This window comes from Acipenser ruthenus, chromosome 29, assembly GCF_902713425.1.
Source record: "Acipenser ruthenus chromosome 29, fAciRut3.2 maternal haplotype, whole genome shotgun sequence".
NCBI classification, from domain to species: Eukaryota; Metazoa; Chordata; class Actinopteri; order Acipenseriformes; family Acipenseridae; genus Acipenser; species Acipenser ruthenus.
Genome location: NC_081217.1, coordinates 22646434 through 22669971, shown reverse-complemented (window position 1 = coordinate 22669971; position 23538 = coordinate 22646434). Strand labels below are relative to the sequence as shown.

General features: G+C 43.7%; 1 protein-coding gene across 9 annotated transcripts in view; it reads right to left on the bottom strand.

The window, feature by feature from the left end:
- Positions 1 to 23538, bottom strand: part of LOC117966035 (neuron navigator 1-like) — a 109090-nt gene that overhangs the window by 59715 nt on the left and 25837 nt on the right. For all 9 annotated transcript variants that reach the window (XM_059004407.1, XM_059004408.1, XM_059004404.1 and 6 more), the window contains exons 2-4: positions 19040 to 19844; positions 18478 to 18569; positions 478 to 580 (exon numbers count right to left, since the gene is read on the bottom strand). In XM_059004407.1, coding sequence (XP_058860390.1) covers positions 478 to 580; positions 18478 to 18569; positions 19040 to 19818 — 974 coding nt within the window. In that variant the 5' untranslated portion in view covers positions 19819 to 19844. The remainder of the gene's footprint in view (positions 1 to 477; positions 581 to 18477; positions 18570 to 19039; positions 19845 to 23538) is intronic.

Here is a 23538-nt window from a genome sequence, read left to right as displayed (position 1 = left end):
AGGGACTAGAATGGAGCCACGGATCCTAGTATCTCTTGTGTGTAGGACACAGATCTCGCTCGCTCTGCTGTGCGTTTCATTCTCCAGCAGAGTGGCTGGATGGAATTATGCAAAGCTATTATGTACTCTCTGCTCTATAGGTATGTCTGTGTAACTTTAATGGGCCATTCTAGTGAATCAAAGTGCATTATATAGGTGTGAATAGCAGCATGGCTTTGTTTGGATTACATTACCACTGCAGACAGTATACAGCTTACATCACATTAATGCTGCAGATTATAAAATATGGATGGACACGAAGCCAAGACCTAAAACCACAGCGAATGATGTTCAGCATTCAACACAAACCTGAAGAGTTTCAAACTCCTTCATATCTAAGGTCTGTTAAGCAACAGGAAACTGCATTGCCTTGCACACCACTTGTCGGACGGGCTAAACATCCCAAACTACTCCTTTCATGGGATAGTCTCTGCTTACCTGTGAGACAGCTGTGCCCCCCTCAAGCTGGACATGGTATCCTCCAGGTTCTGCCTCAGATCCAGAACATTCTGTACAGTGCGCTTCCTCTGGGACTCTGGGTCTGTGGGAGAGACCAACGAAACGGAGGGAGAGAACAATCAGCATTGCATCAGGGAAGCCTTTCATACTGTTGAGGCACACACAAAAAAAAAAAACGTACTGGCATTTGACCTAAACTGTAAAAACGATCCGATACGAGCACTATTAAAAAGCCGTCCTGCTTGCACTTCAAATCATTTCTCGTTCAACGTTACTATGAGAATGTCTGACACAATATGCCTTTAAACTTCATGACGGAACGGCTCTGTTTATGCGTTACTGACTCACGAGATGTCAAACCAATGTCAAGCGCTGATAAATCACAGAAAGCACAAAACAAGTGCCTCTCATTGAAACCCCACGACAGACAGAGGCAGACTGTTTATTTTCTGGTTGGTTATACCTTCTGAAAAGGTGTTATTAAATAAACAAATGCTTGTTTGTGTTCATTTCGGAGCGGTGCTGTGTGTAGGAGCCCCACAAGGGGGTTCTGAACCCTGCAGTTCCCAAAGGAGCCTCCTTCACCCTGCTGAGCCCCCCTGCCTGTCCCAGCTAGAATGAAGACGGCACACAGGAGATGGAAATGTTAGTGTCATCCGGAACTGATCCCTATAGCGATTGATAAATGAACAATACCCAGTTAATCACGAGTCCTGCAGTGAGACGCTTCGGTCTTAATTGAGCAGGAGAGCCAGCAGGGGGATTAAGAAAATCACACAAATAAATTAGTCAGGCCTATTAGCCTATTCGAACCCATGCTGTTAGCATGAAGCCTGCTGCTTTGTGAGGGGCCGTCATGAAATTTCATTTTCTTGAGGGAGAACCCCAAAAGTGACATGTTTTCATTATTATTATTATTATTATTATTATTATTAATAATAGTAGCAGTAGATAATTAGCTTATTGATATACAAGGTTAAGTAAAGGCAACCCCATTTAAGAAAACAACCCAGACCAGCCTCGATAGGAATTTTGAGACGGCCCCTATCCTGAACCTGTCTGATGCATTCTGCAAATCCAGAGAGTGGTGATCCTGGGGTCCAGCAGATCCCCCCCCAGGAGTGCAACACAGTTTAAACAGAGTATCAGACAGCAGCTAAAGAGCTGGGGGTTTACATTACCCAGCTCTCAGTCCTGAGAGTTCACGTGAAGGAGCGCAGCCTTGGAGACGAGCCCCTCTCAGGGTTAAACAAGATAAAGGAATGAAAAGCAGATTTACTGGGTTAGAAGCTATTAGCATGGCTCTTTAAGGCTTGACAATGCAATTGGACATGAGTTCAGGGTTTATCGGGTATGTGGATTCACTAAATACATGTTTCACAAAGTTTTCTGTAATGCGTTTGCATTCACACATTTAACACGTGTGCAGGAGGCTGTAGGCACCAAGGCTGTTTTCCTTTGAACTGTGTTTCCAAAGATTAAAACAAGGCTGGACATGGACAGGAACAAACAATGCAAGACGTACTTCCAGACTAAAGAGAGTGAACTAATGTACCCATCAGAGATAGTTCTTATATACGTGAACCCTGCCAACATTAATCGCTTAGCACGGGACTCAATAATAGGCTCTTCAACACAAACACAAAGCATGAATTACTGGCTGTATAGACTGGACAAGTCAACGCGTGCTTCTCGTTTTCATCTGGGCTGCAGACAATAATATTAAAGCACTCTAGATGGCAGCGTTTCACATAATAGCAGTGCGATCTGTTTTACAGTCTGATCAGCAAACGGCACTTTACATGCAAGACCAGTTTTTATCGGAGATTATATCCGAGACCTCTAAACAAGATCAGAGCGGGGAATCAAAAAACACGATCACAGAAACCTTACAAAGCAAAACTCTGTGCAGCCACAGCGGTGTAATAGAGTTCGCAATCTTGTTTAGTTGAAATATCCTTTCATTCTCACTTATTTAACAATAACAACGCCTGCAATTAAAAAAGGATCAAAGGCAAGGTTCTCTTGGCTTGTACTCTGGGTGAGTAATTGTTGCATCCGACTGCTTTTGCAATGACTGGTCTTGAAATATATGAACAGCTGTGTATTGCAACATAGATTAGTAGCCAGAAATATATTTCAGAGCTGCAGTTTTGATGTGGTACAGTCTAGCCTCAATTTGGGGCAATTGAAAGGTCTTACACTGGGGTTTGGAAATGGAGGTGGGGATCCTTTCCCCCCCCCTCTATTAGATTGCTGGGGAGCATGGTGGTGACCTTGCAGGGTAGAAACACAGGAAGATGAGGTAACTACAGGACTTGACATCTGGTTTGCAAATAGCAGCCCTGCTTCCTTGTACAGTACATGGTAAATATATCCAGGGGCTGTGCAGTGCAGGAGGAAATGGAAAAAAAAAACACAGGAAAGAATATTCAAAATAAAAACAGCAACATGACGTACAGGAGTGTGTGAGCAAACAGCAAATGCATGTGTTTATCGATCAGGGAGGTTTAATATCACTTCCCGGGTGATGTGTTTTTGTCTGGATTCACTTTGTATATAATTGTCTGTTTCTGTCATCACCTCTGTTTCAATCTGATGGGCGCCCTGCGGCCTCAAACAGGTTCAAACACATCTCCGTGAATGAGCCTTTTTTTACCATTTGTTTATATCATAATGTACACTAGGGGACTGTTCATTTAAACCTTTCCTTGAGATACAGGAAATACAAATATGGATGCTGTTACAGTGAAAATAGATGAACCAAGGCAACTAATGCAACACATGTTCAATATAAAGGGAGTTATCCAGCTCTAGTGTCTTCCTGTGCGTCCTCAAGCTCCACTTCCGCGGTTGAGGTCTGTCTCATTGTTAACTGGCTCATCTCCTTCCTTGTTCCTGTGCTGCACCCCTGATAGAATCCACAATGTTATTACTCATGGGGGAACCGGCTTTTTCTTGCTGCTTGCAGACTTTCTTCCAAGTGCTGTCTTGTCAGCAGTACTAAAGATGTCCATACATGTGCAATATTGATCCCAGTGAATGTCTTCAGAAACCACTCAATGCACAGCAATCTGTATAAAGTATGCTTACACAGAGGCTGATCAATTTAGGAAATGAGAAACACCGACCATAGGAATGTCAACGGGGCCAAACAAGGGCAGCCAGGACTGCACAGGCCCAGCATAACAATCACCAAAGAGAGGAAGATGTTCTGCAGGGACTTCATGGCTATCGCTCAGTGTGTACTGCCTCTGATGCTCCACAGAAGTTGTGGTGGATCCCAGGATGCTCTGTAGAGGCACCACTGATAATGCCATTCTTCATGGAGCATCAGTCACCGGGTATCAGCCCTCTACGGTATGAAAGGCTGTCAGATCTGCAGTATCGTCCATTGCGAAACTACCTTACTGTATAACAGAGAGATGCAGCTGTGATACACATCAGATCAGAAGTCAGGGATCTGCAGAACAAGTTAAACAGTCACAAGAAAAGAAGCGTCATCCACCATTAGTCCAGGAAGACCATGGTTAAGGATGATTCATCTACTGTTCAAACCATCTGTCACTGATGATCAAAGGTCAATTGCAGACAGATTGTCCATACGTCAGGGAGCAGCACGGACACAGAGCAGATCATAACGTGGATACCTGCTCTTGAGTAGCCAAGAAATAGACACGAATAGACACCGATGCCCTTGAAACAGGGAGCAACAGTATAGGTAAAGGCATTAAACCCCATTACTTGAGAAGTGCATATCCCACACCGCGTGAAGCCGGAAATGATTGAGCTGGGTGTCCTTGCAAGCTGTGGGAACGGAGCCCAGAGAACTCAAGGCTCTTATTGCTTAATACAAATGAGAGGGGGCTGCGGAGCTGCAGCTGGGGTTGTTTCTGGAGAGTTTCCAGTGCACACATACTCATTGCCCGTAATAGCGGTTTTATAAGCACAGTGCCAGCAGCGAGCAGACAGAGAGTGCTGTAATATACTGCCCCCTGCATAGCTAGGATTACAGAACAGCGTGCTGCTCTCAGCAAGCCACAGCTACAGCTATAATGCGCTCCTTTGTAAGTCTGCTTTGTCATTGCAGTATACAGCTTGGGCTAAACGTTTTGCATCATCCTATAGAATTAATGGCTTTTGCATCATAAAGTCAAATGAAACCTGCTGAATAAGGTTACGTTAACATATTGAAATGACATACCACTTTGTAGTTTTCCATATTAAAACTGACAAATTGAAAAATGTGATATTTCGCAATCTAACATGAAATACTATACTACTATTCTGGTTTCCGGAAGACTTTTTGCGATATCATTTGGTTCTTTGATCACATGATGTTAAATGAAAGATCTAAAACGATGTTTATGTTTTTATGTCTCAATCCTAAAATTCTAGGTGATGAAAACATTTGACCAGAGCTGTACAGTTCTAGAACACAAAGAGTGCTTTCAGTGTGGAAATCGGGTCACTATTGGATCTCAGTGATTACAGCGCATGTGATTTCTCTTTGGTTTGCCAATATAGATAAATTTGTGACGCTACTAATTTGAGTGTTAAAAACAAGAGCTAGCAAATGAAAGAATCTTCTGTTCCGCAGGCTGGCATTTCGACACAGCTGAACCGGACTGACAGTACCAGGATACACAGTATTGCAGGCAGTCTCACTGCTACACAGTTCATCCACAACTCATGACAGCCCGAGTTCCGTCTTCCAAGGAGAATTACATTTTGAAAATTCACAAATCAGATTTGATGAATTCCGGATGAATAAGATGGTCATTACAGAAACAGCACAGACTGGAGCGTTGCTGACTTGTGCTTTACCTCCATGCATCGTGCGGTTTTGTCTTGAAGTCAGAATCATTTGTGTGTATTTAATAAGCTGTTTTATTGCCAGTGTCATCTTGCGAATAAGACTGGACGCTTTACCCTGAATAAAATAAAACGTCTCCATAAAATCAAACACAATAAAGTAAGATAATGGTTCTAGCATGCCGTTTCCATGGATACTGCATTTCAGTGGCTGTAGGCTTCCTGTTTCGTTTTTACTCATGGATACCCCGCTGACATCCTCGTCTGGTTGAAATGCCCCATTTCATGCTGTCCTACAAATGCTCCTTCAGTGTGTGGGAGGGAGCTGTCAGGTAAGTGCAGAGAGAAACCAAACACAAGCACACCTCCCACCCCAGGCTCTTGGGCAGCTTTTGGGAGCTCTGAGAAGCTCATTATTCTCAGGTGGCGGTGGTGCAGAATCTTCCAAGCAATATAGGTCAGGGCTATCTGTCTTGTCAGTTAAATGCTGATAAATGGAGGATCCCTTCTTTCTACTGTGGCTCTTGTCTGGTTTTGCTATTGTGCCGCATTATGATCACAGCATTTCAGATCACTTTGTGTTAAATCATATGAATGCATCTCCTTGCAGAATAATGAGTCGTATCACTGTCTCAGTGAAACCGCAACGATAAAGATACAGAGACGAGACAGGGAAGAAAAGCAAGCCACGCGGTGGTCACTAAGGCTCCCGATTGGAAGTGGAAACGCCTCGGTTCAGTTTACTGCTAATAAACGATGCAATTCCTCAAGGCAGTATAAATAACACAGAGGAGCTGACACGTCTGTATCATTTCTCTCTGGTTTGTTGCTTGTCTTGTGTTGCAAATCGCATACTCACTCACTCGGTGTTATTTAGGTTTACTGAACAACCTAATTTCCCCCCCAATTATATGCTGTCCAAGCGTGTCTATGAATGCAAGACCTTGCTAAGGAACTGCAGCCACCACAACGCAATCCAGCAGTTTTTCGGGAAATGAAAAATGAGAATTGTACGTTACATTGAGGGTTTTTCATCACACTGTAGCGAAACATTTTAAAATGATTGATTTCCCCTCTCCATTGGGAACAGGTGGCGTTACAGAAAAAGATACACAAAGATTATTAAGAGCTGTGCTTTTAAACGATGCTATAAACACAGCCTAACTCAATGATAGGTCAAATAATAACATCAAAAGATAAGCCAATCTATATTCTAAAAGAGTTTTATTGCCAAAATAGTGCTTGCCAGTTTCACTGTTAGTTAGCTTGTGTACAGTACGTTGCCTGTGCTTGATGACAATAAAAGTGGCTTCAGCGTGCTCATCAAATATGAACATCAGCCATGTGCTTTTCCAAATGCCCTGAACTCCACCACAGAAGGACATGTGCAGCTTTTATTCCAACCCAGTGTCTTATTTAGAGCCTAAACATCCTAAAATGGGAAGTTCTGTTTAATCACCAGTTGGTAGGTAATGGTTTATTTTTGTCATGATATATATTTTTGTGAGAAGGCTCCGCCCATCGTTTTTAAAGTTCGTGGTTGGTTTAAACTGCCTCTTCAAAAGAACTCAACGATCGCCATTACACCCCCCATTGCTAGTGCTAATAAGATTTTACAATTTTCATTAAACTTCATGAACAGCTGACCTACTGTGTGACCATCTAAAAACACTGACACAATAGAGTTTGTATGCTCAGGGACAATAGCTAACTGTGTGTCCAGTTCATTGATTGAGTCTCATGGTGGGGGACTCTATTGAGATTTGGTTTAGTTATTAGTCTCAGTCTCACTTAACATCAGTCTCACTTCCCCACTGAATGAACTTTCAACAAAGCGATCCATTATCTTGCTGAATATACTACTATGAGCGATTCAGTTCTCAGTGTTGGCTCCTCTAGTGTTTTTGAAAACACTGGTATAGTATGATACAACACTACTGCACAGTATCTTCATATCAAATGATCTGTAATGGCAATACGATAGCAATGACATGGTTCTATGCTAAAGGACCGAAGCCACGTGTAGAATGACCCTTATGAGGAACGGTGCTTCACGGTATCATTAGTATGTTGATGTAGCAACAGTAGGACAATGGTATTCACCTGATACAGGTAATCAATTGCAATGCCATGGTCCTATAGCAGCATTCACATGACACTTCCCAATGCACTGTGTTGCCATGAGAGGTAATGGATCAGCTAATGGATCTGCAGGAGTTTCTTCAGGGTACAGTATATACAGAAAACGTTTTTCTTTTAAAACCCCATTGCTCAAAGGAGCTGGCCTGTAAGGAGCTCTACATGCAGTAGAGAGGTCAGCGGCTCGATTTTTAAACTCTGCCTCTAGTTCATTTATTCATGCTGCTAATTGTTCAGGTCGTCTCTGAGAATGGCTCAATCCCCTTGAGCAGAGCCGATGTTTTTGGTTCTCCACGGCTTCCTAAAATCAAGGTCATTGATTCCCTGTCTTATTTCAGTAGTCAGGAAACGGACACATTTCCTGTCAGTGCATTTTAAACCCTGTTTCGTGCACTTCACTGCAGAAACAAGAACTGAATTTGTGGGACACATATGTACCTTAAAAAGGGCTAAATCAGGCTTCACTGTATATAAAACAAAGTCAAACAGGGCCAATATAAAATACAGAAGAGCTTCTAGCCATTGTCCAGAGCCAAGCAACAGCAAAACACCATCAACCAGCACAGCCCCTGAAGGCATCTACCTTCCACACCCAGCACCGTGGTGCTCATTAATGAGAGCACATGCATTAGCTAGAGAGACTTGAAAAGGGACCAGAAACATATTGCACTTCAGCACCAGAAACAGGCAAGCCTTCCCCACGGACAGACTGGAAGTACTTGTAACAGACCAGAGCACAGGTTCAGAGCAGCACTACCCCACCTCCGAGTTTTAAAAGAGCCACGCTGATCAGCAAGAAGCTCATGAAGACCCTTCTGAAATATATACAGTATCCATCAGCACTGCAGTGGCGTTCTGCTTGTTACACACTGTTGCATGGCTGCGTGTTTGAAACACAAAATCAATACACTGCATAGCCACTGGACTTCCTTCTGCTTAAGTCTAGAACCCTTTAAAATGCCGGAATGCGATACTTCAAGAGAGAGTCACACTGTGGAGCTGAATGAGTCACACTGGACAGGACAGCAGTCCATTTTGACATCAGTATTGAAAGCAGGCTTAGAGAGGAACACCTGGAGTTAGAGAGACCTTATCGAAGCACATTCAACTCAGTCAGTGTTCCAGCTGCAGTACACAGCGTTCATACCAAATTCAACGACCGTGTCCAAAGCCTGTGCTGTTCAAATAAATATGAGGTTTTCACAACACCATTTCTAAAAGAGGGGTTGGAGCTTTCAAAACTCAGAGTTTTGAGGCCAACTAAGCATGATTATCTTGTGGAATAACAACATTATTCAGACAGGCTTGATCAAAACACACTTGTACCAATTTTATGTTCCCACAAGATGGCAGTAACAAGCATCACAGCTCCCTCTAGTGGATTTGTAGTGAACTGCAGTAACAGCATTTACAAACAATAAAAAAAGATACTGATTTTGGAGCAGTTGACCAAATGATGGCACATCAGAAAATAGGGGAGTATGTGGTATAGCAAGTGGCAAGTTAAATACTGTCGTAACATAAGCCAGACACCTGAACAAATTTAAAAAGGGAGTCAAAGCCAGAATGAACTTACCCAGCATTTGACTGAACAGTAGCTGTTCCAGATCACCCAACACAGTCACTACCAGCTCAGGGTCCACCTTTAGGTAGGGCTTGTTGTCATCTCCAGTGGGACCCCCGGGGGGCGCTTGTTTCTTGCTATTCGCCTTGGCCTTGGCGGAGAGGATCTCATCGTCTGACTTGCTGTCCTCTGCAGCCTCCGGAGCCTTGCTGATGGGCTTGACCTCCGCGTAGGGACCTCTGGGTATACGGCTGGGCTTGCCCAGGTTGGAGGGCGCTGCCAGGGGGCTGAAGGGTTTGGGGGACCCTCCTGTCAGGCTTGGTGCCAGCTTGCTCTGGAAGAGGGAGTGCTCCGATTTGGAGAGGTTCCTTGAAAGGGGCGGCTGTCCGCTGCCTTCCTTAGGTCTGAGCCCCCCTTTGAGGTGCCCACTGGACGGCTTGCCCATATCGTCGCACCACTTGGGCTCGTAGAGGTGCATCTTTTTTTCTGTGTCGGTAAGAAAGGACAGGTTGGTGAGGGACTTCTGCTTGCGGAGATTGGAGGAGACAGGCAGCCGGGCTTCAGTGCTTCCCGCCCGGAAAACCCTCAGCTCGGCCCGCGGGCCGCCTTGCTGGGGGACCGGCTTGCCCCTTTTGGCAGCCATGCCGACACCTTTCCCCTCTGGTTTGCTGTAAGCTTTGGTGTGATCCTCTTGGCTGGGGGTTGCCTTGCAATCTCTGCTTTTCAAATGAGCCCCAAGCATCCCTCCTGCACGGAAGGAACCATTTAAAAGCCAATGCAGCACAACACAGTGGTAATGACCTCCCTCCCTTAACTGGAAATCAAGAGAAGAAAAAAAAAAACAGAAAAAAACAGAAAGCAAGCCCCCCTCAATCCTGGGTAATCCGTTTATTTTATTTGCTTGTAAATCCTGTCTTCTGCTCCTCTCTGTCACAGCCTCCCTTGCAGCTGCCGCTGCTATTCTATATGCAGCCCCTCTCTCTCTCCTCCGTTCAGCCTCCTGCCACTGGATTGATCAGCAGTAGAATGGTAGAAGCAGCAGCAGCAAAAGTAGGGCTGGCCCCTCCCCTTGCTGTGTCCCTGCTTCCCTCCCTCCCTCTCTCTCTCTCTCTCTCTCTCTCTCTCTCCAAGATGCCCCAATGCTCCAATGTGTCTCAACAAAAAGGCTAAGGGACTGGCAACAAATTACAAGCATGTTACAAAACCAGGATGCTTTCCTTGCACTGCCCTATCCCCTCTCTCCCCCTCCTCCTTCCTCTCTCCCTCCCTCCGCCGCTACATAAGAAATACAACCAAAGCACTACCACAATCAGTAGACTCAGATGCTAATTAGCAATTTAGCATGCTATGATACAGGTCTCTTAATGTCTCCTCCTTCTTCCTCAGCTCTGTATAATATTCGCTAGGCTAGCACCTCTCTCATCACGAGCCTCCTTTCAGTTCTAAAGGCGTTCCATTGCCAGTGTTAGAACATCAAATATATTTAAGTCTATTACAATAGTATGTGATCAAATGAATTAGACAAGCAATTCAAATGAAGTGGCAGGGTACAAAATATGACACAGTTTCCCACATCACCACTGAACAGGGAATCTCCAGCTGTTTCAAATTGCCCCGTGGCTTACGGGGCACAGAGTTTTGGCTTAATTTCTGTCTTTCCATTTCGTTCAGTTGCATTTTTAACCACAGTTAGGTAATCTGCCAGAGTGTCGTACACAATCGAATTTAGCCGAGTAGGAATTATAGTACAGTCTCTCGCTCAATCTCTCCATGCCTATTTATATCCCCTCTCTCTCTCTCTCTCTCTCTGTGTCTCGGTCTCTCTGTGTATATAAAAATCCAGAGCCAGTAAACACGGCCTGCTTTTTACAAACAAGGAAATAAACACAACATTTCCAATGAGCATCTCATAGGAATCTGAAAGCGAGCCCCAGGAAATATAAAGAAAGAGAAGCGATTTGCAGCGGCACTGCAATGGCAGGGATTGCATTGCGACAGGGGAATGGTACCACAATAGAAACATTCAGAGATGTTTAACAGACCAGAGTTATCACAACTGAATGAACTGCTGGTAAGCCAGCAAGCACCATGGCACTTCATCAGTACCACACAGAGCGTGGCTTTACAGTTAGTGTCTCATTGCTTTGAATAGTTACAATGTATTTAATGGGGACATCTTTCTTGCACAATATAACCCTAACCCTTTTCTGATACAAATCTGTACAAGTTACCACGATGTAAATGCACAGGAATCACAGACACGTCATGGAATGTGTCACCCAGCGTGCAATCAGATCAGGACCACGGTGGAATATTTTGGTGTTGCCCTTGCTTGTAACGCTGTGGTGTGTTAGAGGCTCTGCAGGGTTAGTGGTAATCCCAGTGGTAATTATCAAACCTTTCTGTGAAGGTTTCTCTGTGTCACTCTCCCCCTCTCTGTTCTGTTTCCCAGGGAGTATCACATTTACTGATGGTGCAGCTGTGGTTATGTCATTCCATGCTTCAAGCTGAATTTCATCAGGCTACATCCAACACCCCCCCCAATGCTACCCAATGCCCCCCCCCCTCCTCCTCCCCTCACCCCCCCACAGCAGGACCTGCCTCTGGCTTGTCATGCAAGAGTCACTGGAGCTCATAATGTGTGTCTATTAAGCCTCTAAATGTTCAAGCGCTGTCACCTGTAGCCAAATCCCCATTCATTTAATGGCAGGTGATTTTTTTTAAGATGACCTGAGCCACTGTATGGTTAACAAAGCTGATCGGTTCTGGCTGCTTACACTGTGCAGGCTGACATGACTTATCTGTTTTAGATAAGATAAAGGGGCATTCAGAACAGAAAATAGGAGGCACTTTTTTACACAGAGAATTGTGAGGGTCTGGAACCAACTCCCCAGTAATGTTGTTGAAGCTGACAACCTGGGATCCTTCAAGAAGCTGCTTGATGAGATTCTGGGATCAATAAGCTACTAACAACCAAACAAGCAAGATGGGCTGAATGGCCTCCTCTCGTTTGTAAACTTTCTTATGTTCTTATGTTTTATTTCACACAAACAAAGTTAAAATCGAAGCAGAAGTTTCACATTTGACTGCCGTTTTGACTGGCTCGACCCCCATCATTTCAAACTCCCTGCGGGGTTCAGCATTGTACTCTGAGGCACTTAGTCTCCTCACTAAAAACAACCCAACTCAACACAGTCATGAGGCAGCAGCCTGTCTTTATAATCGCAGCTTTCTAAAATTATAAATCACCGCTGCTTTTTTTAAACCACTCACTGAAACATTCGCCAGCGCAAGAGAACATTATTTTGACGTGAACTGTTCCTTAAACTCGAAAATTGTACTCCACTTATGCACTGATTAAAACCAATGCATTTAAAATGTACAGTCACGTTTAGAAATGTCAGATCAAACTAACATAGAAGAATAAATAAACAGCACGTTTAGTTTATCGTCTTTTTCCCTGTAAAAAAAAAATATATATAAAGCAAGAGTTGTATGAACTCAGAGTCTCTGACTCCTGCGCTACAGCTTCACATTGAAAACGTTAGCACTGGCAGGGTTAAACCAGGCCCTGGTAATTGCTTCACTGTCTTTTTCAGAATCTGTTTAACCGCAGCATCAGTGGATGGAAACAGCATTACAGGCACTGCAGGGAGAGAGCCTCAGACACAATGGGCTTTATTTAATGACTCCGCTAAGGCAGTTGTGATGGGAGTAGGTCCCATCCCCCAGTACAGAGACAGTATCTCATACTGCGCTCTTCTGCTGAATGGAAAGGGAGCCGTTGCTGCCTGCGGGAGAGGAACGGTAACATTTGCTTTTCAATGAGGTTATTTGCATGATTATCAGTGCCTTGGGCTCACACACATAACTGTAGAAAACGAGACAAAGTGGATGCAGGCCAAGAAGAAATTTCAACTGAAAATGGCTTGATGATGATGATGTGTCAAAACAAAAAAGGCAAATTTTGCCAATCTTTTTTTTTTCTGAAAAGAATAAACAAATTTAACGTTATAAACAGTAAGTTATATCTAAACTGTCATGACAATGCTGCTGCTTGAAGATCTCCGATCACATTGCAGTCTGTGGAAATACAAGCTAGCACACAGTGCTGTAGCAACATTTACAAATGCTTTTAGAAACACCCCCTTTTTGACCCAATTTACTGTGTGGTTCCATTGATTTTGTGCGAGGTCCTTACAACCCCTAACCACACACAACTGGGTAAATGTGTATTTTACAGTTAACTACGCATTATTGAGTGAGGAGTGAATTTTATAGATGGCCCCTTAACTTGTCATCTCTCTCTCTCTATATTCCTTCTACACATCTCCCAGGAGTATCCCACAATCCTCCACTGCAGTACCGTCTACCATGGAAACAGCTCGGTCTCACTGACAATCAAACGAGTTAAAATGAAAACGCCAGGAGCCGAAGTACTCAAATAAAACAAATTCAAATAAAACACAAATAACCTTTCATTAAAAATCTAAATTATTATTGTTTAGTTAGTCCAATAAAAGGGATCTCCTCCTCTTTGTCTATTAAAAACAATCAAATGAAAACAGTAAGACAACCCTTTTTTTATAAGAGTCTCTTTTATTTTTCCCCAGTTAAAGTAGCAGAGGTTGATCTGATCAATGAAGCGCAATTCAGAGACAGAACAAGTAAAAGTGGAAGATACCAAATGAAAAAGCATAGGGGATCCTGAAACAATGGACTGCATACACTGCACTTCGTTGCTCCTCGAGCATAATTATTCTACCTGTGTCAAGCTGTTTGGTACTGACCTTTTACACAGCCATACCGCATCTGAATGAGCGGAACGGTTTGAGACAAAAACACAAGGTCATAAATTGCCCTCTAGGGGGCGCAATTGAAAAGATTCCCCTCGGAAGACATTTAAATCAATTTCAGCCTGGCTATAGTCTCTGCCTGTGTGTTCTGAGAAGTCAAGAGGTGATCATTGAAGTGGAGACTGGGCTGAGTTCATGGCTCAGCTCCTTGCATTGTGTTTGGTATGTGTGTACTTGTCTTTGGTTTGTAACTGAGGACTCTTTTATAGGCGCTGTATTCATGGCTGTAGGACAAATCTGCTATTGAGTTAGAAGTAATTCAATTGGGAAATGTCATTTTGTTTTTTAATGGTGCAGTACTTTGGGATCGTATTTCCTAAGGGATTCGTTTAATTGACATAATAACATCTAGAACCAATTGATACACATCAAGAATTCATTTCGGATTAGCGTGTGTAGGTGTGTTATTATTTCATTTAAAAAGGACTCATTTGTAAAATATGCATTGTTTAACCTTTGTCTCCCAAGCCGGGAGTCTCGTCAAATACTGTACTGCTAACGGAAACACTTTGCATGAAGTGTCTCTAATTACTGTGTATTTACATTGTAGTTACTTACTAAATGCATGTGTACTTACACACAATTACAATGTTATTATGAGAATTCCTCATCAACGTGATAAATAAATAACCCCTTTACGAGCATTAAAGGTGCAAAGTGTCACATTTCTAGCGAACGGGTTTCAGATTTTCCCATGCATTGGGTCTAAATTCCCGATCTGTTCCACAAAAGGCTGCGAGGACAAAACAGCTGTGAGTCGAGAATTCTCCTGGATAATCCTTGAGAATACCAGCAGTGTCAGTAAACCCCAGACTCACACAGATTGGAGTCGAAGCAGCTGATCTGTGATGCAGCATTGAAAATGTCAAGATTTCATGCAGTTTCAACTGCGAGGGTGAACCACCAGCCAAAGCATGAGAAGCAACCTTGAGAAAGGATTTGCAAAATGTACTGCATGTGCAAACCTCAGGGTTGGGAACATTGAAGTTTGAGAGCGAACCAATTCACATCATTCCAAGCTTCTTTACCCTCACAGCTACCATATGCTGACTATTAGACAAATCCTGTTGGGTTCGATCCCATGAAAAGCCACAAAGCAGCACAGATGTTTTACCCCTGTTCTCCCCATCTGTTAATTGCCCAGGGCAGATTTAAAGAAATAGTACAGGGTATGGCCACTTCATTAGGACCTTGAGGGAAATACAATAGGCACCAACCCTATGAAACTCTAAACCTGCCATTCTATCAACCACATGGTCCGTACAGCTGTTACTTTGTAGTCTGGAAGTGCTGCCATGAATGCATGACCATTAAGGACACACGAAGGTTTTGAAAGGTGTCAATCAATACACACGTAGTGAGGGAGCTGCATCAGCCTGAGGCTACTTTATTAAAAAAACCGCATTGTTTAAAGAATTGCACTTTAACACCATACTGAGAAACCAACACAAGATGAGGAGCTAATTCTAGCACTACCTGCTCAAGGTCATACCTCCCCTATGGCGAGGGGAACACATTTAGACAGGCTCCTGCTCTGGATGAATGGCATAACGGAAAGCTCAGCAGAACGATGATATTCAGCTGCTTTTGAATCCAGTTCGATCTGCTATGTTAGCTTGGGGCTTTGAGGAAATGAAGCCTGACTGCTGCTGATTTGCAGTATTGAGTTCTGGAAACTTGGGGGGTGGAGGGGGGGGGGGTCTCCTGCATACAGATTCCCCTTTGCTTTACGAAACCGTCCCTGACGTGTAATACAGCTCTTAGCTGGGTGATGCTCGGTTGGCAGGTGCTTCCGTATCCGGGACTGTAGAGATGAGTGACGCTCCACAGTTTGAAATGTGATGTCATTCTGGAGCGAAGACTTTACATTTCCAGCTCTAACTTCCTTGAAGGAATAAGAGGCTGTAATCATTAAAGATCAGATCTCCCTCCAAAGCAATTCATACGGACTGTAGCTCCTTCATGTTGAAACTGTACCATTGTGACTGCCCACGGCTCGACTGACAGTGTTATGTGTGCCTGTGTTCCTAATTCATTGTGTGTGTGTGTGTGGCTCTAACCCTGAAGACTCAGAACAGAAAAAGGGGGATGACAAAACAAACAAACAGAATCCCAAAACTCTTCCATTCTGATTCCAGCCGACTTTTTGTTCAATGACAGTGTTCAGGACATTTTAACATACCCTCCAAATATCAAGCACTATTGAAAGGCGGCGTCCCAGTCTGAACAAACAGAGGCTCGTGCTGATGAACAGTGTAAAGAGGCTGCCTGTGGCGGTCTGGAGATCCTTTTTAAAAGGAGGGGTTTGTTACTGACAGGTCAATAGGCACTGCCAGCAGGCTACTGTTTAGGAGTTAGCAGCAGATGTCAGCTTTCACTGCTGCCTGACTTTCAGTGGCTCCTTCTGGGTCATTCTTACTAGCATTAACAGGAGCAGGCTGGATGAGGGATATCTGTGCTTGGAATATGTTTGGAGAGCATGGTGGTCCACAAGCCCAAATTCACTCCATAAATGAAATACCCGCAACTGGATTTGTTTCAACCTTAAAATGGAACTGCCACAGTTTTAGCAGAAATTAACTTGTCCATTGCCAAGTTCCTGTCTTTCCATGTGGCGTGAATCCTATGTGGGCCCAAGTGTGTGAACTGGCCCCTTTATTCCAAGGAGAACATTTCAATCTATACGCAGAGAGATATCCTGGGGGCCAGCTTGTCACTAACTCCTCCTCATAACTACAGCAACACCGATCTGACTGTCTGTGTATGCTTTTGTGAGTAAGGAAGTCTGTAAAGCCACATACCACAGGTCTTGGAACAGCGTTTGTGGTCTGCTCAGACGTGTGATTCTTAACAGTGCATGTCTGAAGAGAATTTCAATGAGCTCAATTTGAAACATACTGCAATATGTATTAGTTTATTGGATGCGGCGGCGATTAGCTTAACGAGACCAAATAATCATTTTGGGTAACCCCAGGGAGCCGATCAGGCCCGGTCCCACAAAGCTGTGAGGTTTCGCACTCTCAGTCTTTTATTGGATTGGAAATTACAGTTAATACTGCTGTAACCCAACACTGTGAGCGCTTTAGAAAACAAGAAAAAAAATCCTGTTCATTTAGTTTTTTCTCCTCATGTTGCTCCTGGTAAATCATCCACTGTTCCGGAAGGGAGATTGCCTTGTTCCAGTCTTTTTAAAAATCAACGTCAACCTCATACCTGAAGATAAATTCTGAGAACGCAGAATCAGGTCTGGCATTAAATCTTAATTATGGAGCCGCTACGCTTCTAATAGGATTCATCTAATGAGTCAGGAATATCATGTAATGGCATTAGGTGCAACCACTTTTTTTTTATAGTATTTCTCTTCTCCTTCTGTTAGATTGAAAACGAATACTGTATCAGGTCATCCTTTACAGATATATAAATCATGACATGTAATAACAGAACACCAGAACCATTAGCAAACCACAGCCATAGACTGCCAGTGCTTATTGGTACTTTCCAATACGATACCACTGGTACCATTCTACCTGTGGCTGGAGTAACGCCCAGGTTCTACAGTAGCGTTGCCCCCCACTCTAGGGGTCCCATCTCGAGAATGTATTTCTAAGAGTCTGAGGGCTGCTGAAGGCAATGCCATTACACAGTGCCACAGCATGCATTGCAGAGATACAGACCTGTGCAGAAAGAGGAAAGGGAGTCTGCGGGGAATGGCCCCCCCGAGACTGACGAACTACAACAAATAAAAAGTTACCATAATACATCATTTGTTCTACAGTCTAGTTAGAGTAATATCTAGGTTGCTCCCTTATTTAACAAATCAGCTGTCTGATCCGATTATCTGCTGGTCAGTTATCCTGCGCATTGCCACCAGACACTCACGAAGTGGCCACCTGGTTTTCAAAGACCACATTGGGCAAATCAGAGGCTTTTCAGCCTTACAGCACTTTACTGTGGTCATGGAGAACAGTACAGACAGATCTGGGGCAAATTTATCGAGAGATTTCACTACAACAAGCGTCATTGCCCCCAGCGCCAAACTGCAACCTCTTTAGATACAAAGGGAGTCTGTCTGTGCTGCACTGAGGCGAACCACTTGGGTATTCCCCTTTCAGCCTGTTCAATAGAAATGGAGACGCAAACTACTGTGCCAATATTTCACTTTGCTCTGTATAAAACAAATGGTGTCCCTGAAGCTGCAAGTCGAACCAGTGACCATACCGAATTAATACTGTTTTACACTCTGCCCATTGTCAAAATTAAAAAATGCAGTTAGACAAGTGGATGTTAATACTGCTGTTAATAATTTAGGTTCAGGGTAACCTAGAGTGACTGAATAAAAATACTATTTTACACAATTCACAATTTCTCCACCATGTCTGTTTTCTTTACCTTACAGAGTAGACAGACAACGCAACGACAACGGAACCACAGAACAAAGGGGGTTCAGCCGTTAAATATCTAACCATGACACCAACCAGCAACTCACAGTCGCTGCCATTCGAAAATACTTGGGGTGCCTAAGATGAGTGGATAGGGGTGTAGTATAGCTGGATTCTCACACAGTAACACTCCGAACAATCGCAGTTTGTGAAGCAGTGAACTTACCCAAGTCCTGACAACACAGCTCCATTGAATCTGATGAGCAGTCACTGAAGTCCTCCAGTGAGGACACATCATTCTCAGGATTGACCTGCAATCTGAAAAGAGTCAATCACAGGAACACTTTCCATGAATTTCTCCAATTACTGTGTATTTGCATAGTGGTTACATGTGTGCTTACACCTAATTACAGTGCTAGTATGCATAGTTGAATATTTCCTCAGCTTGTTCCCAGTGTAATCTCAAACTCCCCGTCCAGGTCGTCTGTTTCTCACACTGAAACGCAGACACAAGAGCTGGCTCTCAGGGTTTACTTTCTTGCTTAAATGGCCATAAGACATGCTTTTGGCAAAGTGAAAATGTGATTTATTGTTATTACTTTTAAACAGTATTTTATTTATTTCCCAATTGAGACGCCAACATTGATTACATTTCCAGAGTGAGAGAGAAAAACAGAAAAAAAGTGAGAAACAGGAGAAAGAAATACTGACAGACAGACAGTGGGAAGCCCATTCAAAAGTTAAACTAGGGTCATGCCGCAAGCTCCTGAATAACACGCCCCCTGTACCTGAAAGGTGCCACCGTGGCCATTATGGTTCGAGACAGCTGGGTCCCTGTGGGCAACCGGACAGTGGCACCTCCTGGTGGGCACAAAGGTGTGGCTGACACTGGTTTTGAGGGCAAGTCTTCAGGGGTACCCATCTCTTCATCAGAGAAACTGCCCCACCCACAGCTAGCTCTGGTGCCCTGCGTCATCACATTTTGCTCCTTCCTTCCTGGAGACCTCAAGAGTAAGTTCTCATTGGAATACCTGGAGGTAGACCTTCCCTTGACCGGGAATGCTGTGGCCTCTCCAGCCTGTTTGACACTGCTGCAGTGCTCCCAAGGTTCTACATTAGCATTGCTCCCTACTCTAGGGTTGCCATCTTGAGAATTCCCGTTCCTCCTCAGATCCCGGAATACATTGAGTGGAAGGGACTTCCTATTGACGTCCAACGTGTCTTTAGACCTCGGAGCTTCCTTTCTTCGAGTCTGAGGGCTGCTGAAGGCGGACCTGGTTACGTTTCTCCTTTCAGACGCCTCTGATGCGCTGCGGGGGGACGGGATTCCAGTTTTTCGGAAAAGCAGAGGGTTCCTTTCACCAGATCTGGGGGTCATCCCCTCCGCTTTCTCCTTGGAAACCACGGCAGCCTTGGTGTTGACTGGGATCTCCGTCACTTGCTTGGTAGCTCCTCCTCTTGGGATCTTCTGGGCAAGCTTCGGTGATGTCACCATGCTCTGTGTGACTGGGATACCAGAGCCATGCTGGGTCCTGGAGACTGATCTTAGACTGGCACTGCCATTCATGATGTTCAGGTGAGAGCTAGGGGTGTCTACAAAAGAGAAAGAGACTGGGGGTTAGAGAGGATCATTGAAGATCTTTCACTCATCTCATTGTCATGAAGTCCAAGTGAACCCTGAAAATGAACCAGGGAGTGGGAAGGGGATTTTAAATCCAGAGTCAGCTAAATTCCAGAATTAAAGCCAAGCTAAATCCCTTCTGTCTCTGTAAATCTACTTCAAGGTAACGCATCCATTTAAAATGCAGCTAGGTCATTCAGGATATAGAGATGCGTCTTCCAAAAACTCAACACAATGCTAAACCAACACGCCACCCTGACCTGATTTAACCTCCCCAGGGTGAAAGCTAGAATGACAACTCATTAACACGGTGAGCCTTGGTTAGACCTCACCTATAGCATGCCAGTACTGCAATGATCACCCTACCAAGAGAAGGATATAAATCAAGCTTCAGAGGGCAGCCCAGGGAAACCAAACTATAAGAGACAGAACTGGGTCTCAAGTGGATGTGAATGAAATCAGTCACACTGTGTACAAGCAGTTCATTTAAACAGTACAAAGATAGGTCACATAATGAGTACTGCCAATATATAGTTTGTAACATACCCCTCTTAGCTAGAAAGCATTGTGGTACAGCCTGAAAATATACTTACACCTACATTGTAACTATGCATAATAATATTGTAATGATGTGTAAGTGTGCCTGTATTTACTAAGTAACTACTCTGTAAATACAGTGGAATTAGAGACGCTTCATTCAATGTACCTTCTCTGCAATTGCTTTGCATCACAGGATCCCTTTGCAAGGAGAAAACATTTCCGCAATGCCGTCTCAATGCATTGTTTCAATTCATTTTCAAGCCTTTTTATATCAATAGGGTTACATTTGCAAACATGGTATTTTCAAGTTATTTGATCATTTGATGATACAGACAGTCAGTCTTTCTAAGTACTTTATGTGAAAGAAACAATAAGATTTTTTATATATATTTAAAAGGTCCACCGCAGGACACCAATGCTCTTAACCCCTCCTGGGCATGTGAAGAACGACATAGCGCACATTTATAACTGAAAAGAGCTTTCTTCAAAAAGAATATAAAAAAAAGAAGAATCTTTTTCTGAGCCCAGCAGGCTGAGTGAAAGAGCAGTCAAGCGGATAATTAGAGAGCAAAAAAGAAAGAAAAACAGGACTCTGTCCCGCAGAATGTGTCCTGCATTCAAATGTAACCCCTTCACTGCATGGATCACTATTTCAGACACATGTGAATACAGCAGGAGCATTATATGAACTGAATTTGGATCTTTTATTTAACATCATGGAATCAAAGAATTTGTAATAAAATGTAATCAGTTCAATATGTTAACGTAACATTGTTCATCAGGTTTCATTCGACTTCATGAAGCAAAATGTGTCAATTCTATAGGGATGCAAAACTTTTGGCCATAGCTGTACTTTCTAACAGTGCCCCTGTAATGTGAAGATCACACTGGGTTGCCACTCATTGTACTGCACAGCACACACCGTGTGTAAACTGCGGGTTCAGTCTGCGCAGGGAGATCAGCTTTCTCTACATTAACCCTGAGCCATATCTCTGTGCTGGCTGGCTCATTGACAGTATGATGTGCTTCAAGGTGTGTGAGCAGCCTCGGCTGAGGGGGAGCGGGTCTGAACACAGAATCTCTGACCTCAATCAGATTGCCCCCCTCAGTGAAAGTCTATTACTCGTGTGCGCTGCTCGAAACACACGCTCTGCAATCTGTGCAGCCGGCTGCAGCTTGCAGTCCTTTATTAGATCCTGTTGATACAGCATCCCCTGATCCCTTCACCTTCCGATGCTCTGTCTGATTGCTTCAGTGTAGAGCAAATCACCCCATAGCATGTATTTATTCCATCATCTTTACCCTCCAACGCGTTCAATAAAGTGAGTTCAGACTGCATCTGAATGAGGTTAACCTCGACAGTAAATGTGGGTTTTGTCAGCTAGTTTCTCCCGATGTTTCTACTTTCTTCTTCTTAGGCACTTGTGAGCGCGGCACACGGTTTGTTTGAAGTGACGTGACAGAGAAGAAGAGGCAGAAGAAACCGGGATCAAGTTTGTTTTAGGTTACGGGAAAAATAAAGGAAGATTCTTTACTACCGACTCAGTTGGTCCGATAGCTACTCCAAGGAGCTTGACAAAGAAGCTTTGAATTAAAAATCATTTTTTTCAGTCCCCGTTTCAAGTTGTTTTTCTTTTGTTATTAAAATTGTGTGTCAGTATCATTCTAAATTGATTTCAAATTAAAATACGCACAGAGGGCAGCCACCATCTCCGTTGCTGAAGAGAGCCACCCCTAAACCTAACTGGATCTTCAGCATTGCTGGTCTTGCCAAGCTATTGTTGCTGTGAAACTGCTTGGCTGAGTAAGTGTAGCTCAGTGAGCTGGGAAAGATCAGCCCTCACCATTGCAATCCTTTAGTGCCTCTAAAGTGGCTTTCAGTGAGGTCTAGGCGGGAAGTAAATTGTCTTACAAGCACTATAAACAACAGCCTCCTATTCTTCCACATGATACTGAAGTATTAACTCAAGCCTTCAGGGCTCCTGAATGCTGCACTGGATGAAGCACTGCATTTACAGATACCGGTTTCAATATCATCCATTCACAGCAGAGGTGAGGAGATGCAATGCTCTGGTATGTGACAAAACATAACAAACAGATGAAATAATCTCTCGGAGAGGATCTTTTTCACCTGTAGTCATCATCGACTGCATGTTCTGCGTATGTTTTTTATTTTATTTTTACAGCAATGCACAAACAGGGTTTCAATAACAGAACACTTTTCTTAAGATCTTCTGTCCCGTTCTCTGATCAGAGACGAGCAGTCCTTGCTCTCTGTGGCAGCATCATGACTCACCATGCTGGGAGCTGCTTGTCAGCAATCAGACCCCCACACGAAGCCCCTCTGCATGAGTTATAAGGTTCACAGTAATGATCTAAAGCACTTCAAAGTGTTCCAGTGGTCTAATAGGAGTGTACAACAATATGACACAGGTGTCACTGAAGTGAACAGTAGCCTCCCATTATGATTGACACATGCATACTACACACCGCTACACTGTTTGGAATGATCATGACGCACCCCAAATAGACTCTCGTAGCACCCAGGGTGTAGAGGAAAAAAAATGAAAGCAGCAGAGCTGTCCTAAAATCAATAAAGGTACATTATAAAACAGATAACCTTAAATGAAATGCCAGCTGAGTCAAAACACACACACACATTTACCAGCACTTGTAGTCTCTCTCTCTCTCACTCTCACTCTCTCTCTCTACATATGGCATGCTTTTCAAAGCTTTTGACAAGGCTGTATCATGTGGCATCCACATTTCTTTACTGACTACAACTGATGAACACAGACAACAATATAAACAGGACAGATCTCTTTAGGGCCATGATGACACAGCAAATGCTGTACTGTGCAGGCTGAACAGACATCCTAACAAACACATTGTACTGCACAGCACACACACACACATCCTAACAAACACATTGTACTGCACAGCACACACACACACATCCTAACAAACACATTGTACTGCACAGCACACACACACACACATCCTAACAAACACATTGTACTGCACAGCACACACACACATCCTAACAAACACATTGTACTGTACAGCACACACACACATCCTAACAAACACATTGTACTGCACAGCACACACACACACATCCTAACA